Below are 19,135 nucleotides of genomic sequence, written 5' to 3' on the forward strand. Positions count from 1 at the left end.
CGGCCGCATGAAGGTTCGGCTCTGTCCACTTGGTCTCTTGGGGATGGAACACCAGTTGCAAGCATAGGAGGAGACTACTTTGTGTTTTACTCCCGTGGGTTGCAGGCTGCACCGTGGCACTTCTGGATAGAACTGACAGTGAGTGAAAGTGTGGTGATCCCTTGGTCCACCTCTTGTCCTCATTGCTGCATTCCTGTGTGAAAAATGTCATAATAACTTCCTAAACCTTTGCTTTATTTGATGGATATTAATTCTAGCATCCCTCTTTTAAATATGTTGGCTTAATATATCAGCTCACGTATGTTTTTGATGAGTAGTCCACTAACTGGCCAAACAGCCAAAGAGAGAATGTCCTTATGTCCATGGTCTAGGTCATGAGTTTGGATTTCTCCAATCTTAACCTCATTATTTCAGAGTTGTTTTTGCTATTATAAGTAGTTTTCTTTTCATGTAATTTGTTTGCTTGGTTTTGGGAAACTACAAAGAGTCCTTGGTGGAAAACTTATCTGTCTTGAAGCTGGAGAGAGTTGTAAAGTTTCTTAAATTCAAAACTGATGGTATAAATACTGTGTTGGAGTCTATATCTTGATTTGTCAGCAAGACAGACAGATACAGTCATTGAAATTGGAGCACGTGCAAGCTGTGTGATGTGTCCAAGGCACTGTGATCTAAATATCTAGTTGCCAGTTCATTTCAAATTGAACTCATCCTGTAATCAGACAAGTATGTTGAAAAGAGGAAGTACTTTAACATTCAAGGCAAAGAGCTGCAGGATTAAGTTTGTTGCATAGATAGTGTCTGTAAAAAGTGCATCTGGTTTGATCTTATGTTTAAAAGCCATAAACTATCATAAAGACTGTTCTGTTCTTACTTTCAGGCTCCTGAAAAGCGTTCCGATGGAGTAGTCTCCCTTGCCATAGCAGCACATTACTTTTTTGGGGAAGATCAAAAATCACCTCAACTCTATGCCTTACTGGAGAGGTTTCCAAACTGGACGTTTTCTTCTGGCTGGTCATGCACTTACGACCTTTTTGTCTTTTAATTTTGACAGTGATGCTGCAGGGCCAATGGGGTTATCTCTGACTCAGAATGCTGTTGTAACAAGCACTTTCTAACAAGATGCCAGAGACTTCAAGGAGAATTTTAAAGTAATTAGCAACAAATGGTGGCTTTTGGGCCGTTTGGCTCTTCAGAGACTACTACTCTTTTGGGGATATAACGATACTTTGTGTCAACGTTGAATGCAGTTCACCTTGGCTCTTCCAGTGAAGTGGCAGTTTGTCTCGTGGAGTTCTTAAAATGAAAACAACTGTGCTTGAGGAGGTAGTGTTAGCATAATAGATGGTGGCAGTTGTAATGGCAGAGCTGTGTGGAGTTATTTTTGATGTTATGTAAAATGTAACCATACTTCACACACATGTGGGGACTATCCCAATACCAATCCTATCCATCCTATTCAAGTCAGATCTCCAGCTAAAGTATGCTTCTTCTCATGGTAGCGGGTCAGAGGTGGCAAAGTCCTAGACATTACTTTTGTCAGTGGATGAAGTCACTGAAAGCTATGGTGCTCTTGTATATTGCATTGGCAAGTGCAGAAAAATCAATATTGCGATGGAATGTGGTGATTTTTTTTTTTTACCTATCCAAATTTTATATTTCTGTTAAAATACTTAGTTCCTACCCTTTTCTCTGTCTCTTCAGTGTTACAACTTGAATGAGTAAGTTTGATGTCAACTCTCATCTTGTGGTTTTGTTGCTGTTGGGATCTTTCAGTATCAGCACATCAGCATGTGACTTGCTCTCTCACGTGTAAGAGTGCTAAGTCCTCACTCCTTTATGCGGATGTCTTGTGGCTAATCCACTCTAAATTTCAGTCACCTTCCAATTTATTAGAATTGGCTAATTTTGGTATCTCCTCTGGAGAGACTTAAGTGTGACAGTATTGCACTTTGCTAATACATTTAACTGTTTCTTAAAATAAGGTTTGCTTTCCATAAGGAAAAATATGTAAAAGAGTCATCTTAAAAAGATGTCTAATATCTCTGGATTGTTCTTGTTTTATTTTCACAGGATGGGTTTTATAAATGACTGTCAGTGATTTAGAGTATCTTCCAGTTTTAACTGACAAACTCTGAGATCAGAAGCCACTGACCTCTTTTCTTCTTATACTCCTGGGGTGGTTTTTTTTAGTACAGTGGTTAATAGTTAATGGTAGTTTCTGAAATTCAAAGAAGTCTGTGTATCCAAAGAAACTTCTTCATGCTTTTTTCCAAACTATATATACGAATCATTTTGCTACATTAATAACGTGCTACAAATTTTAGTGTTTTGTTCATCTTGTGGGTATTGCCTAATCTCATGCAAAGCAGATTTTGTGCATGCATCATCATTTCGAGTGAAAACATGCTTCTACTGGTTAAGTTTGCAGGGCAGTTAATGTGACAGCTAATTTGTGTGAGCTGTGACGGATAGCAGCTCTCAAGTTGAGTATTCTTTCTTCAAATTGTTGTGGAACTGTGTATGATAGTGGCAAGAACCAGTATCATTTGTTGCAAGGGACATTCACAAAGATTGTCGACTGACTAGAGTCAGAGGTTTAGTTACTGTAATCATAATGAACTGCCCTATCATAAAACCAGTGGGTTTCTACATTGACATGTGCATTAATCATCGCTCACTTGGTTGTATCTGATTTGAAACTAAACCCCCTATACTATCTGAAAATGCTATTAGTGATTTGAAAATCAGAGTTATGAACTAAAACTCTTGTGTCTTTAATCTCAGCAAATGTCTTGTACTGTACTCTAGCTGATGCACAGCTAGTTAACTAAAGCTGCACTGATATTGACCGTCTTCCTCAGTTTTGATTTTTGTGTTTTGCCTCTGATTTAAAGCTTTGAAAAAGTGCTATGTGAAGAATTCATACTGGGAGCCAAAAAAAGAAAAATGCTTGTTGGCAATTTCTGAAACTTCAGTGAAGCAGCAACTTTTGTTAACTCAGGATTTAACCTTTATTAAATAATTTAATTATGAGAGATGTCTAGTTTGTTGCAAATTTGTCATTGTAAATAAAAGCGAAACTTGATTTCTGGCATAATTAAAGGCATATATGAGCTGGTTTTATTCATTGCACTAATGTTTTATTTAAGCTTGGGGTAGATATACTGCTAAGTGATGCTGGAATTGGACATCGAGAATTAGAGCTACATGGAAGATAAGTATGGCCAAAGAATGTGAAAATGATCAGAGCTGAGAAGTTAAAGTGAGGGCTGTGGCTGGTTGCCTGAAGAGGAAGGTGATTCTTGAAACAAAATGTGCTATGGAAGGAAAACAAAGTATTCTTTGCAAAACTGATGATTGAGAGCATATTTGTTGTTGATCACAGACAGACAGTATGGAAGACTTTGCTGTTCCTGTGTCCATCTGCTTTCCCATTCAGTACAAGCAGATCAATCTTCTGCTGGTGTGGTTCAGTATTTCTCATTAGAAAGTATTGTGTGTCTAACTCTGTCAAGTATACGAAACACAAGCAGCTGGTAATTTTAAGGATAGAAGGGCATGGAGTAGAGCAGTTATTTATTCTTAGTGGGGCAGTAAGCAGCTGGTTGATTAGAATTTTTCTGTGTTCATCTCACAATTTGCATCCACAGCTTTTTCTAAATTGCTTTACTCTTCTGTTCTTCCCTGACTGATGGCTTTGAGAATCTATTATGTTCTTTATTAACATACATATTTCTGAAGCTCTCCAAGTACTAAGCATTTTATCAATTCTGTTCTGGTTATACAATCTAATGCATCATTAGAAGTGTGTCAGCATACCTTCACATGTGAATTTGAAGAAAGTGTTGGGATATGTGTAGTCAAAGGGAGAATTTCAGCTATCATACACAAACTGACAGACTTGAGCTGAGTGGGGCTGCTTTGTGGTAGCAAGGCCTGTCTTTAATGACTGTCCATCTAGGTTTGGTTGCAAACCTGCTGGGAAAACACTAATATCTATCAAAGATCTAACAAGTTTATACAGAGCTAATTGTAGTATATGGGACAGAGCTAACAGTTTCCTGCATGGAAATGCTGTTCAGTACTTTTTTTCCCTTGAGGACTAAACCTAATCTGATTTCTGATAATATTCTGGAAGGAGCCTGCAGGTTGACCCATCTTAGAACCTGATATGCCATCTTGGTGGGGAATGGAAAGGACACGCGAGATCAGTAATCCTTCGCTCTGTCACCAAACTGTTGTCAGCATCAAGTTGGGTAACTGTGTCCTCCATTTTGAAGACAGAACATGCATTCTCAATCTCCATGAAAATCCATTCCAGTCTTGGAGGATAAATTGGTCCTAGAAATTATTCAGGCTTCCCTGTTCACTGCAGAAGAGGTTCTGTTGGGCCGGAACAATTAATGGTTGTGTCAAAGCTGCAGATGCAACTTGAGAACATGCCAAGCATAAAGCTGATTCTTGAGCAGGAAGTACAAGCCAGTTTAGGGAGATAAAGTCACTGCTGCCAGTTTCAAGCAAGGTGTCAGGCATCATTGGCCATTAACACAGGGGTTTTTTTAGAAAATCAGAAGGCTGCAATAAGCAGCCTTCAAAACTTAGCAGTACTTAATCTAGAAAGGAGGAATTCTTTTCAGTCTGGTCTGAGACTGGAACAAATGCAAGCTTCATAGCCAGTAGGTGAGTTTAAGTAACCATGCATAGTTTATTTGGGAATGTTGCTTTTTCTGTGGTGTTGGTGTGTTATTTTGTTTGGGTTTTGTTCTTATGGGTTTTTTTTGATAGGAAACAGTAATTTGGAAAAAAGTTATGAAAGAGTGGTTAGGTGCCTTGAATCTGCTTCTTAGCTACCTTCAGTCTCCAGTTCTGAGCTTTTGTAAAGTCTATTCTTAGTGCTCTCTGCTAGGAACTCATTTCAGGTGGTACCTAAAGCAACATGCCCCTGATGAGTGTTCTGTCTTTCAGAGTGGTATGAGAAAGCTTCTCCCTTTCCTGTGTTGAACACGGGGATGACTTACACCACTCACCACACACTGACATTGATCTCATTGCCCACTAGACAACTTCTCTCTGTTGATAATGAAAAGAAGGACCTTTGTAAAGGTTCAGGCTATATTATGAATTCAGGTATCTCTGTTTACTTAGTGTGTCTCAACCTATAGTTTACAGACACTTCAGCTCTAAAACCATTTAAACTGGATGCTTTGTACTAAAACACACATGAGAAATTAGCTATGACAAAAGTGATGGTAAAAATTATCTTCAGAAATGTGACTTGATTCAAGCATTTTGCAAGTATACCCTGTGTGAAGGGATCTTTTAAATTGGCAGCAAGGAATGTACAGTATTGCTGTTTTTCCTGAGGCAATTAGTTTTGCACAGGTTGAAAATCAGCTCAAAAAAAGCTTGATGATATGCAAACGGTGGTGAAGAAGGAAATGTGACATTTTTCTATGCCATTAACTGTTAACTCTTAAGTAGGCCAAGGCAACAAGAACCAGGGCAGCCTGTTTTATGAGTTGGATAAGCCAAGTGAGAATGGGACAGCAAGCTGGAATTCCAGAAAAAAAATGCTGACCCTCAACTGGCCCATTTTTCCTATGTTTAGGTTAATAGTGCAGATTTGTAGATGAATAAACCTTTTGTGGTGGGTCAACCCTGGCTGCTTGCCAGGTACCCACACAACTGTTCTCTGACACCCCTCACCAGGCCAGGAGAGCAGAGAGCTCATGGACTGAGACAGGGACATTACTCACTGGTTCCCATAATAGGTGAAACAAACTGGCCTTGAGAAAATTACTTTATTGCCAATTAAAAATAAAGTAGGATAGCAACAAAGATAAAAACACTTCCCCCCACCTCCCCCTTTGTCTCAGCTCCTGCTTCACTCTTCCAGCTTGTCTTCTGCAATGGTGCAGAAGGACTAGGGATGGTCAGTCGAGGGTCACATCATGGTCAGTCCATAACACTCCTTGCTGCTTCTCCCTTCGTCCTCACACTGTTGCCCTGCTTGCTCCAGTATGGGGTCCACATGGAGTCATGGACAGTGTCTCAGAGAAACTGCTTCAATGTGGATCCTCCTCGTGGTGGGTTAGTCCTTCAGGAACAGACTAGTCAAGCATGGGTTCCCCCGTGGGCCACAATTCCTGCCAGAAACCTGCTCCTGCATGGTCTCTCCATGAGCTGCAGCTTCCTTCGGGGCTCATCCATCCACCCTGCTCAGTGTAGGGCCCTGCAGAGGCCACGGTGTGGGTAGCTGCTCCAGTGTACCCCATAATGGGCTGCAGGGGGACAGCCTGCTTCACCAGGGTCTGAAAAGATTTAACTTAAACAGTAGCACAGGAGTGAGCTGCTGATAGGAAAAACGTTGGTGTATCAGTTAGCGTATCCATGTACTCGTACAGACCCACAGGCTGCAGGGGATCTCTGCTCCAGTGCCTGGAACATCTTCTGCTCCTCTTTTCTGGCCCTGCGTGTCTGCAGGCCTGTTCCCACTTCTTTTTTTTTCCCCTCCCTCACTCATCTATCACAGCATTTTTTACCTCTGGTTAAATATATTAGAGAGGAGGCAGGCTCAGCTGTGTCCCATGGACAGCTGAGACTGGACAGTTGGAACTAGCTGTGTCCAACACAGGAGCACCAGTACACCTCTTTTCAAAACAGCAGGTGGATATAACTTCAAAGATGCACTAACAGGTAAAGGCTCAGTTCTTTCATCCTGTAAAACAGGCAGTAGAGATATAAAACAATCTTCATCCAGAAGCTTCCTTGAGAACTTGTCTCTCTACCACAGCCTACTTGAATTCTTGTAATTTAATGTCAATGGCTTAAAGTCAAAAATAGTTATTTTTCACAGGAGTAACTTCAAGTAAAATTGAATACATTTGTCTTTTAATTACAAGAATAACAGCAGTGAAATTGAAATACAAAATTAGCACATAATATTTGCATAGAGATAATTACTACTAAAGAAGTACAAACTTCTAAAATTTCACAACTAAAAAGATTTACCTGCTAACCAACAGTAGCACAGTAGTAAGATATGAATATTAAGAATGTCAGTATATCAGTTAATGTAAGGTTTTGCTTCTACAGATCCAAAACCTGAACAGCAAAAAGCTGATCAGGATGGGCTTGGCTTACATCATTACCACAGAACCACAGAAAAATATTAACTTAAAACACAGTTTTTATTTCTTTTAACATAGATTAAGCAGTTTTTTATCATTAAAAAAGCTTTAAGTATTATCCCCTTATAACAATAATGGATTTTGATGTCAGGTCACAACAGGCTTGTAGGTATGAGAGACATTATCTGTAACCAGTAGCTACAATGCAGAATAAGCTTAATGCTGGGACTCTTAAAACTGGATCTCTTTCCTCTAACTTCAGTATCAGTTTCAACTCTTTAAATGAAATTCAAGTTGCAATCACTAAAAGCTCCAGCCTTCCAAGTAATACTTGCAATTATTGCACTTGTACTGGTTGTATTGGCTTAGTAAAGCCATTCTAAAGCAACAGTTTAATATTTGTACATTTTAAAGCACTTGATCCTATCTACATAGGAAATAAAGATGATAAAACCACAATTTATTTAAAACTTACTTGTGAATATTCTCAATTGTCAGAGTTTAAATGGATGTGCATACACTAGAAAAGCAATAGATGCTGCATCTACCCTATGATGACTAGTTTGGTCCATGTCAGTAATCAAGTGATGTTATAAAAAATAAACTATAGTTTATTTTGTATAAAATGAATAATGTTGCATTTTTGTTCAGATTGCACAGTACAAACAAGCTAATATCTAAATTAATACTGTTACAGGTAGTTATTACATAGGGACAGCAGCTAAAAAAAATAAGTCCCTCCAAGCAACAGACTTATGCAGCCAGCTTTTCATAACATTGTATGAAAGTTAAATGTCTTAGTTAGAAGTATGCATATTATAAAATGTTTGAAAAATGCTTAAGTATGAGCTGTTAAACTGATTTTCCATAGCAAGAGTATATGATGATTATTTACATTTTAAAAATCCATTTTTCAGAAAAGAATTTACAATGAAATAAATAACCTTCAGCAGTCCCTTAACCCAACTACAAGATCTGTAAGTGGCAGTAAAAAACAGGTAAGCCACCTTGTGTCAATGTTAGGTCAGTAAAGTATGCCTCATCCAGAAAGAAGTGCAACTTTGCTTAAATTTTACTAGTCATCTAGAAACATGCACAATACATATAGGTACCTTCAAATAAGGTACAGTCTTGAGTATTTGTACAAGATTATTCACAAAAATATACAATATATTTTACAGTCCTTTAATACAAAATATTGGTATCAAACCAATCTGAACTGCATTGATCAGACATTTATTCGGCAGGCAAGCTGCAAAGCACAACAGTTTTAAATTTAATCCCCTCTTTGCCTTTTAAACTCAAGCAAGATATGAGAAGTCTCTTCAGAATGTGTTGGCGATGTAAAGGTACTGATGAACATTAGCTGAACCTGTTTCCATATGCATTCACTGTTTCCCCAACACCATTTGAAGTACAAAAATGTAAAGATGCACTCTGAAGATTCGCATCAGAAAAGAATCTTACCACCTTTTGACATTATTAAATGAAACTGCTGCTTATTTATCCCCACTAAAGATTTCAAGGATTAAAATACAAAAACAAAACAAGCATAAAAAAAAAAAAAGTTCAAATCTGAAACATGGAAGCATGTCTAAGAGCTGGTTTGCTTCCTTTTTACACCTGATGCTTGGGAAGTTGTTTGTCTTCCATTTAAGATACAACACAGTCATAACTGCCCTCCTGGAATGAATCCTCATCCTCTGTCTTAGCCTTGTCCTCTTCATGCCTGCTTGCAGTGCTGATGCCAGCATCACTCTGAGGATTTGTGCCATGGGTAGATGAAGTCCTGCTTTCCTCAGCTCTGGGGTTCACTTGTTCAGGAACCTTAGAAGGATTCACTGGCTGAAAAGCTTCAGGCTGTACTTGCTCTTCTGTTATTTCATTTAGTTTCTGAATCTGTGGCTTGATGATATTTAGAAATGGCTTGTACCCAGGGCTAGGGAGACAATGGTACAGAACACCATGAGTGAATTGACAAATCATACTTCTGTCATATGCCTGAAAAGCAGAAACTTCTTAAAGTAAATAGAAAAAGGCAACCCTAATCAAACAATAGAAGTTGGAAGGCTAGTTGTTTTGGGTTTGGTTTGTTGTGGTTTTGTTCTTTTTTTCCACGTTTCATTACAGCTGTATTAAGTTACTGTCTTGACATGTCCTGCAAAAGTGCTTTTAAGTAAATGTTTCAGCTAGGGCTGAGATAACTCAAGGTTACTTTTCAGGTAACTAATTATCTACAATTGGAATGAAAATGAAGCAGGAAATTAACACTTACCAATCAGTAGAAGCCCATTTGTCAACAGCATGTAGGCCAGTCTTGATACTCTGACAGAGTTCTCCATCAATATCAGAGGACTGCATTATACTGAAAACCTGGTTGATAACTGAAGATTCTTTGAGGATAAGGCCTATGACAACACACCAATCCAGACATCCTGCTTCCATGAAGATATGTAGCAAGTACCTACATGGAAAAAACAGCCTACTTATTTATTTTTCCACTCTGAAGACAAAAATCCCAGTGTGATTCTGCAGATAGCATCTTTCCCCTAATGCTGCACACTAATAATCCTACATTTCCAATGCACACGTTACATTACTTACCGCAGCTGGACCTGTGACTTGTGTGGCCCTTTGCTAGCCAGTTCAAGGGAGAGGTGCTCAAGCTCTGACTGAGTTAAGCTTAGACTGGAGAAGTTTTCATCCACCATGGTCCAGTCACCATCCACCATAGAACTTGTTTCAGTCAGGTCCGTTGCTGAACCAATGCTGCATTCATCACCTATCAAAAACACTCAGAAACGTAAGGGAAAAGAGAAACTACTTACTTTACTAAGATTCAGAATGTCTGATCTACTCCCTACACACACTGACAAATAGTAATTCTTTACAGTGTATCACAGTTACTTCAGGCACACTGTCCCTCCCACTTCAGCACTCTTCTAGTCACACTGTGTGGTAGGATTATTATTGGAAGAATGCAGTAGTTTTTGTATCCAATAAAAATAATTCTGCAATGTCTTAAAGACTATTAGTTTCACTTCTGAAACTAAACGGCTTCACCATGCAAACCAAAGTTCATGGAACTCGAAGGTCTTCTCCCAGCTCAGAAAAAAAGGAGTCGTAGTGGCAGGCAGCAGTACAAGCAGTGCAATGAGAAGAGAGAATAATTTTTCACACTTGAGTTGTGCTTTTCTGGAGAGTTCCACAACAAACTTACATAAACCTAATGAGTTCCTGCAGTCTCTAGAATTAATAAACACGAGAAACAGGAGTGAAAATAGAGGGAGACAGTGCTCAAGCAGGTGTAGAGGATCTCTCCAAATGCTCTGTATCTCACAAGAGGCTCTAGAAACTTGGGGAGACTGTAGTTCACACTAGCTACTTAGGTCTTTTCCTTAATAGAGTCAAAATCATATGGCAGATACTGCTGAAAACATTGCTCCAGCACAAGAGGAAGTATTAAAAAAAAATCAAGGGAAACAAAAATGGTCAGAGACAGTTCCTGTCTCTGACTGTGTTCAGAAAAAAAATGCATTAAAAAATAAAATTCCCCTTGTATTTTCTTAAGCTGATCACACGTTTTGGCTTTTAGAAAAGTGATATAAACAAAGCCATGGAAAAAATAAATCTATATGGTTCTCTAATTTCCTCAATAAATAATGTATCTAATACCTTTCCAAGGAAATCCAGCAGTTGAGAAGCAACAAAACATCAGTGGCACACAAATACCAAAAAATAAGTGCACACTTCCACGTGCTTTTTTTCAATGATCAGACAGAAGGAAGAGTGACTAACCTTTACTCAGCAAAGGAGAAAGGAATGCATCTTGCATGTGTGGTCCATGGGATGAAATGGTGTCAATCTCTCTCTGAGAGGAACTGATAGTACCAAGCCAGCTGCGACTCCGAGGTGTGTTCGAAACCCCAGTATCCATTTCCATGTTTACAAAGGTGTCAGCAGACTGAGATTTTAGCAGCTGCTCCCCCATGGCTAAAAGAACACAACAAAAACCCACCATAAAAAGTCATGTAAGGAAATTTGGAAAGTTATCTCCAGGCATTTCAGGAGGCTAAACCTTATATTTAAGTCAATATTCAATTCGTTTGTCAAGGGATCAACAAAATACAAGGAATTTCTCATCAGATTTTTATGTCAGCACTGGCATAGAAGAAGTATCAGCTGATAAAGTGTTAGCATCAACAGAACTCAGTAACAATACTGCTACTAAGACAATGACTTGGTGGTTGGTGTCAACTTTACCATAAGGAGATAAGCACTGAACTGAGAGATTAGTACACAGGAGGTTTACAGCAAAGTCTTTGAAATTTTTACTCTCCAACATAAAGCAAAATACAAATATTAGGAGCATTACTTTTTCATGTTAGAAAAATTAATCAAAACCTCATCTGAAGGCTATATAAGATTATTGATTTTAGTAATTTTCTCCAGCAGAATTTGCATTGGAGCAATTTCCGAGTTCAACTCAGTATCTGCACAAGTGATACCCAGTTCAGTGGACCTGAGAAAGCAGAAAACTTTAGAAACAGTAATCACACAAGAGATACTGTTCATACTACACAGAATCCCCTCAAAAAATACACCCAGTGTGAGAAAGCTGTGCAGGTGGCAAGCCTCAGTCTGCTCTTTGCTTGGCTGAACTGAGACAGGTAAGATTCAGATCCACAGAAGCAGAACTGCAGGAGGGAAAACCAGCACACATCAGCTTAGATGTTACAGCACCTGTCTTGTACTTTCCATTTTTGAAAGGCGAATTAATGGACGAAGCTGGCATGACTGGAAATGGCCAGAGGAAATCCTTGTGTAGCTTCTTCAAGGCGAACACAAAATCCTCCACGCGGGCAGCCCTGGCTCGCTCCTTGCACAACCAGCCGATCAGCTCGAAGCCCAGCTGTGCAGCAAAGCAGCCCAGGTCCTTCAGCTTGATCTCTTCCAGCAGGCGCCGAGCATGCCGCCACAGCATCATGTCAATGTACATGTTCTCAGCACAGTCACTGTCCTTACTCCATCTATGCACACACCAGACAACAGCGATGTTAGGACTGGTAAAACAGAGTTGTAAAGGCTGTTGGCCATAACCACAGTACCCTGAGTCACCAGAACAGTATGGAGGGCTTTCTACATACCAGAAGAAGCAGTTTCGACTGCTCCTTGCTATTTATTTTCTCCAAAAGATCCCACTGCCTCAATAGGTAAGTGAAATAAGGAGCAGTGCTCATAGGGCTTTAAACTAGTAGCAGTGCAGAAAAAAGTAAAGCAGGAGAGATAAAAGGCAGAAGCCATTGCAAAGTGACTTTTGAGAAACAACGTTTCTAGTTTGACTATAATGCAAGGCACAACCCTTGACTAGGACTAGTGAAGTATTAGTCTAGGACCCTTCCCATAAAAACTTTCAAGACAGTACTCTGTACGAAAAATGACTAATTAAGAGTATTTGGATTTATACTAACACTGTTTCAAAAGTCTTACATGGGGAAAAAAGCCAAAATCAAAACAATAATGAATCCCAGCTCAATGCTACTTCTCAACAGTAATACCTATCAATATAAATTCTGTATACAGAAGCTTACGATGGTTTCACACCAAGGTGTAAAGGGCTCTACTTATAGCTCTGCACACGCTGCTAGATGAAGATGTGCATAGTAGCACAGCGCGATGCATACAGTGATGCTGCAAACTGTGAGCTGTTCAAGGCATATCTTTCAGCACAACAGATTCTTCAAACATAAGGCATCTTGTCTCACTAGCTGTTTAAATTAATACACATGCATCCAAGTGGTTTCAGAGGCTTTTGGTCAGCAGTATCTATGTAGGTATTCGAACACACACACACGTATTTACACACGTGATAATAATATATTCTCCCAAGAACGTTATGAGAGACACAAACATTCCAGAGGTTGGGAAAAGACAAATGCAAAGTATGTGGAAGGAGACAATGACAAATCTAACTCTATCATACCATGTATTTCTATAACTTAAATTGGTAAGAGAGTACAGTACCTAACAAAGTGGGGAAGGAGAGTATATTACTGCCAATTACCTTTTTCCAGATGGGCCAGAGGGCATACTCAATGTTTTTGTCAAGTTAAACTTGCTGTGGAGATTCTCTGCTGACTGGGATAAACTAATGCTGCGATTTCTGAAGAACTCAAAGCCACTACTTGAACTAGGTTCCTAAAACCAAAAGGAAAAAAAAAAGACATACAGTCAAACGAGCAAATATGCTGTGTAACAGCAAGATTAATCACACAAAGTTTGATGCTCAGCATTTAGTTTTTCCATCACTGACCTGAGTTGTTGGTGTAGCTGGGGGTGTCTCTGTTTCTCCAGAGCCAATGGCTTTAAGAAATCTGATCATGTGACGACAAAGATCCCACTTTCCCTGCTCTAAGGCAGTATTAAATAGGAGAGTAGCATGTTGTCTGCTAACTGCTGGAACTTCCATATTCTGCAAGTAACAAAGCATAATTAAGTGATTTGCTTTTGCTGTAGAGCAACAGAAGTCCTATTAAATCAAGCCACATTGTGTAGCATTCAAGTATACCAAATATTGTAAAAAGCCAATTTCATGGTATTATTTTCCTCTTATAACACTAAACTACTTACATCGCACAACCTTCCCCCACACCATAACTGGGCATACTCTCAACGGAAAGCCTACGTTAAAAATGTGTTGAACACACACAGCTTTGGTATGACATTATTTCTAAAATACTGCAGTATTTGTGAGTATCACCACTTCTGCAATACATTAGGACCATTACCTGTAGTATAATAAGGTAAGAGGCAGCTGTGTCCAAGTCCTGGGCCATTAAGCACTCTTCAAATAAGTCCTTCGGGTTTCCAACAGCAGCAAAAAGGTAATTCCACAGGGCATATTCTGTCTTCCTAGCACAATGAACAACTGTCTGCAGGAAGAGGGGGAACTCTGTAATGAACTTCGCCACAGTGGGAAGGAGAGGGTCGGGAATGGGTTCCCGCGAGGTAGCTTCTTCTTCCAGCACTTCATGAAGCATCAGTTCTAGTACATGAGGAAAGTATGGTAATGTGGCACAGGAGTGGGCCAAAAGCAAGGCTTGTTCACCAAGGTTCCTAACCAAGAGCTGGCGTAAAATGTGATGGAGGTAGATCTGAGAGGTTCTCTCAACAATGGAGAAAGGAAAGAGAACCTCTAAGTGTTCTCTAGCACTGGTTTGAGTGTATAAACAGTCATAGAGCACAGTGTCATTAACAGCACCAAGAACCAAGGCATCTTCAAACAAAACAGCCAATGGGTATATGTTGATGTGGAAAGGCAGCATGATCCGTCTTGACAGAAAGGAATGCGGTTTTCGATGATCTCTGGGAAACAGGGGAAGCCAGACTTTCATACCTGCCCCACCACAGCTGAGCCACAGCGCCTCCAGTAAGTGGCGTTTCTGTTTGTTAATCCTGCAAGTAGTCCATACATTTTCAACAGACTGGGCTAGGACAACTGGAGCACAAAAAGGCAGCTAGTAACAAGATAAAAAAATTAAAATGTCAGTATTCATTATTCCTTTTTCTTTTTACCGTCTTCACAAGAACTTTATTTTTCAGCTAAGGACTACTTTCCTCAAAAATGTTATTTGTCTAACAAAGAAGAAACAAATCTGCTTATCCCTTAACTGCACCTTAGCACCTGAAAAGACACCACTGATATTAACTCAAAAGACATTTCTTTAATTATTTTAAATCTTAACAGTCAGGAAGCAGAGGGGTGAAAACAAGGGAGAAAAATAAAAACCTGCTCTCTGCTTCTTCAGCTAGCCCACAAGTCCAACCAAAATTACTATAAACACCAAATTTACTAGTGTTTGAGCTGCAAACAACTCTTTGACTAGACTTTACAGATTTCACTTTCCCTAAGTGCTTGTTTCACACAGAAGTGGTTTTCACCAGCACATAAGAATTGAAAAGTTCAGTAATCAATCTCCACTGTTGTTGTTTTTGGGAGCTTTGTAAACACACCCTGCAAAAAATGGTAATGTTCCACAAATATACAGAACAGTTTGGGACAGACCAGAGATTTTCTGTCATTGGTACATACCAAATTTTGCAAAGGATCTTTATGCTTAAGACTCGTTTATTTCACAGCACTATAATGAGTAAACACAAGTAGTAAATACTTCAGCTAGAGGAAAAAATGTCATGTGAGTGGTGATATACTTCCATCTAACAACTGAGTCTGCATTGCATTCTACACCTGCTTTCTTTATGTCTAGACCACGCTCTTCTACAACTACTTCAGTCCCTGATACCTTTGAAGCCACATACAATACTTCACACATATTTACTCACATGCTTCCTTTGGTTAGGATTACTATCTTTATCTCGGATCTGGGGTCCAGATCGATCCCTTTGCAACATGATGAGTTGTCCTGCTAAGTTAAGCATAATACTTTCAGCTTCACAAGCCTATGGATAAAAAGAATATTAGGCAAATTATTTAAGCTTTCTGAATGCATTATTTTACTCATAACCACAATAATAAAAAGAGTAAATTAACCACACTTCCTTACAGAGATGACTAACAACCAAATTAAACACAGAAGGACTCAAAAATCAAGTAGAACTAAGTACTGTAGTTCTTGTGTGAAAGAGTAAATACTAGAAGGTTTCTTATTCACCAGACTCATTCCACATGTTTATTTGATATGGACTTTATCCAACTGGCATGGGCAAGTCACCAGTATTTTAACAAATAAAGCTCTGTATTCTTATCAGTATCACTACTCTATGACTGTCAGTATCTGACTACTCTTAGGTTCTTAGGTGAAACGAAAGATGTAGTGTCTGTTCAGTCTCAAGCAAAGTTTAAATACTACTAGTGCTGTAAAAAGTTTCAGCAGCTTTTTCTCAAAATTAGGAAACACCACAAGTCAGGTAATTCAAGAATACAGATGCTGTGCCACAGCAGAAGGGACTAGAAAACCAAAAGCATGCTGCATTTTGTGATCTTGTCCAAGCCCATACCAGAGTCTCTGGACACACATTCAGCACTGTGGGACACTAAATTACAATGACCTGAAGGAAGGAAGCACAAAGCTTCAGACCTAACATCTGTGCCACCACTTTCTTATCTGCCAGTGCTTTTGGTATGTGGAGAAAATTATGCAACTTCACATGCCTCCCAGCCTGCCTCAAAGACAACATTCTCTTAAATGTTGAGACCTGTTACCTGCTGAGGCATCTTCAAGGTGATGCCAGTCTCTGTCCTCACTGATGTCAACGTAACAGACACTACAAGGAAAGGATGAGGAATGTACCGAGACATGGACACTTCTTGAAGAACTTGGATACTGGCAGTAGGGTTAAGACTGAAAGGAAAGATGACCGGGTTTAGAGATTTTACAACAGCATTTAACATAAAATTTGTATCTTGAAGTAAACCTAATGAAAATAAGCAACTTAGCCTCAGCAAACAGTTCACTCTACAGACCAAAATGTCATTACTTTTATCAGCAATCCTGCATGCCAACATATCCACTGCACAGAAAGTTACAAAATAAACCTAAGCTGGGTTACTTATCTTGATCGTTTGGGGAAATACAGCAATGAGTGAATAGTAGACAACATCAGATATGTCAGAGTAAGACTCTATTGACCCTTCAATAAGACAGCTCCAGGGTTTGGATTCTGCTGGGAATGTTTTTGAAAAGCATTGCAAATATTTTCCTCTCAAGCTGATCAACAACTTTATTTCTGCTAACACAAAGAGGTTCCTTCTTGCTGAAACCAAGATTCCACTACTGTAAGAAAAATCACCTGCTTAGGCACTTAAAAAAACCCTACCTGTGAATCTTAATCTCCTCCTTAGGTTAACTAATCTTAACTGCCTGAAAGTATCTGGCATATCATACATTGCTACTTCTTTTGCACTAAAACAACTCCCCACAATCACCAAGACCAAACCTTTTTTCCTTCTTCATCCCTGCAAGCCTGCAGCCACCTTCCCCTCACCAATTCCTACTTCTAAAGTTAGAAACATTTTTTAATTAAAAATATTCAAATATACGGGTGCTTTTTCCTTCCATTTACATTCAGTGTAAGATGTTTGTTCAGACACCTGGAAATGTGCATGTATTAGTCACTGCCTCCACACTTAATCTGCATGTCAGCATGCAAGTGACAACACTCAGGAACTATCATTTGTGCATTCAGATAGTATTTACCCCTCTGTATTTCAAAAATCTGACTCCACGAGTTATCCAACAACTTTTATCACCCTAAGAATTTACTGAGGCTGAGAACAGATTTACAAGTACCTTACTGCACTGATACTCACCCTTCAGGCCTTCTCTCAATACTGTAAAGGCAAATGGAACAATCTGCTCTGAACAATATTACGATGTCCCGGAAGACACTCAGTAGTAATGTGTCTGCTTGCACTTTGGTGATGTGTGCAAACGCATTGTCAAGGTTAGAAGTTCGCAGGTAGATTCTCAGCTGCAAGGAAAAGGAGTAGTTTCAATACAGATTCTGTTTACCAACAAACTAACAGTAATTTCACTTCCAATTATTTTCTTTTTTGTGGAGTGGCTGCCAAGGATTTCTAGCAGGACACGTTACTGGGGTTTTGTTTCATCAAATGTTTTATACATTGCATTTCATTACTGCATCCAAAGTGGTTAAAGAACAGTACAGCCAAATCTGAAGTACTGAACAACAATCATAAGGAAGGAGTTTTATTCATTAGTTTAAAAAAACAAAGAGCAAGCAAACCTCCTCTACCCATCTACTTTAAAACCTTACAACAGCGTCCCAAAATACTTTAACAAGGTATCTCAAAACACGCTTTGTGCAAACACGCAAAAATGTCACAAAGTTTTCGGAATAATGAGTAGATTCACAGTAGTCAGCAGAAAAGTTTTTAATACTAACGATAAAAATATTCTGCAAATAATTACTTACATATCAATAAGCAAATTCTGAATACGACCAAACGCCACCTCTGTACCAAGCTTTTCATGTCTACAATACTACTGTGCTTTTCATGTTTGTAATACTACCGTAGAACAGACCAGATAATCTAATGATACATTTACTTTGAAGAAAAATACCTTACCTCTTCTTGATGATCATTTAAATTATAACATGCAAGAACAATGAAGTCGTTCCACCACGCTAAGCCACCTGTTACCATCATATTTTGCTCCTGAAAAAAGCAAGCAAATGACATGTATGCATGTACTTATATACACCTACACACTCAGACATGTACATTATATGGGTAATTGCTGAAAGCCATATATGATTTCTATAAGCTTTACTTGTAGTGGCAAGACAATCTATAAATATGAAATTTTTGTTGTTTGAAAAAACAAAAGGACTAAAGAATAATATGTGCAGGACAAACAATTTCCAAACCCAGCTCTACGGTTCCTTATGCCACTGACATCCTTAAACTCTCTCAAACTGGTTTCTGGACAGAATTTACAAGACTGACCAAAGTTATGTCACACAAACTCTCAGTAAGATATATGGAAGTAAGTCTGTAACTACAGACACTCAGATTTGGAAACCTGTTAATAATCAGACACAAATTAGTGTGTCAAAACCACAAGATAAGTGTTTCAGACATTTAATGAAAAACACGTGTAAAATCAGCATCCCTAATCCCAAATGTTGTTTATTTAAAAAAGATTATTTTTTTACATTTTCTCAAGACTCACATGCCAACAAGTAAAACCTCCCGAAGTACCCCAGAATAAAATACCATAACCTCTCACCTGGGTAATGTTTCCAAACAGCTTCCATTTTTTGGTGAGTAAAGAATAATGTGCAAAACCAAACTTGCCAACAACAGCTACATTCTGTCCAAGCTTGTCAATAGCTGAAAACTGTATGAAAACAAAACATCAGAACCTCAGAATGGGACTTATTTAAATGATATATCCCATCCAAGTACAACACTGCAAGGCAAGATAACATCAGACTCGTACAGTATTTTCCTGTTTTAT

General features: G+C 38.9%; 2 protein-coding genes across 2 annotated transcripts in view; one reads left to right on the top strand and one right to left on the bottom strand.

Annotated features, from left to right (window-relative positions):
• ERMP1 (endoplasmic reticulum metallopeptidase 1) overlaps positions 1–1,042 on the top strand; it is a gene marked incomplete at its 5' end in the record, with an annotated part of 16,902 nt that extends 15,860 nt beyond the window's left edge. Inside the window, 2 exon segments of the mRNA XM_009084845.1 lie at positions 1–138; positions 878–1,042. The exon segment at positions 1–138 is cut by the window's left edge and continues 1 nt beyond it. Coding sequence (XP_009083093.1) covers positions 1–138; positions 878–1,042 — 303 coding nt within the window.
• Positions 1,043–8,783: 7,741 nt separating this feature from the next.
• RIC1 (RAB6A GEF complex partner 1) overlaps positions 8,784–19,135 on the bottom strand; it is a 19,163-nt gene continuing 8,811 nt past the window's right edge. The window contains 13 exon segments of the mRNA XM_009084846.1: positions 8,784–9,069; positions 9,406–9,594; positions 9,735–9,912; positions 10,929–11,123; positions 11,874–12,160; positions 13,195–13,328; positions 13,444–13,602; positions 13,919–14,647; positions 15,474–15,590; positions 16,354–16,492; positions 17,461–17,621; positions 18,241–18,330; positions 18,905–19,015. Of these exon segments, the coding sequence (XP_009083094.1) occupies positions 8,784–9,069; positions 9,406–9,594; positions 9,735–9,912; positions 10,929–11,123; positions 11,874–12,160; positions 13,195–13,328; positions 13,444–13,602; positions 13,919–14,647; positions 15,474–15,590; positions 16,354–16,492; positions 17,461–17,621; positions 18,241–18,330; positions 18,905–19,015 (2,775 nt within the window).

The sequence above is a fragment of the Acanthisitta chloris genome, unplaced genomic scaffold (genome assembly GCF_000695815.1).
Source record: "Acanthisitta chloris isolate BGI_N310 unplaced genomic scaffold, ASM69581v1 scaffold15091, whole genome shotgun sequence".
In the NCBI taxonomy this organism is placed as follows: Eukaryota; Metazoa; Chordata; class Aves; order Passeriformes; family Acanthisittidae; genus Acanthisitta; species Acanthisitta chloris.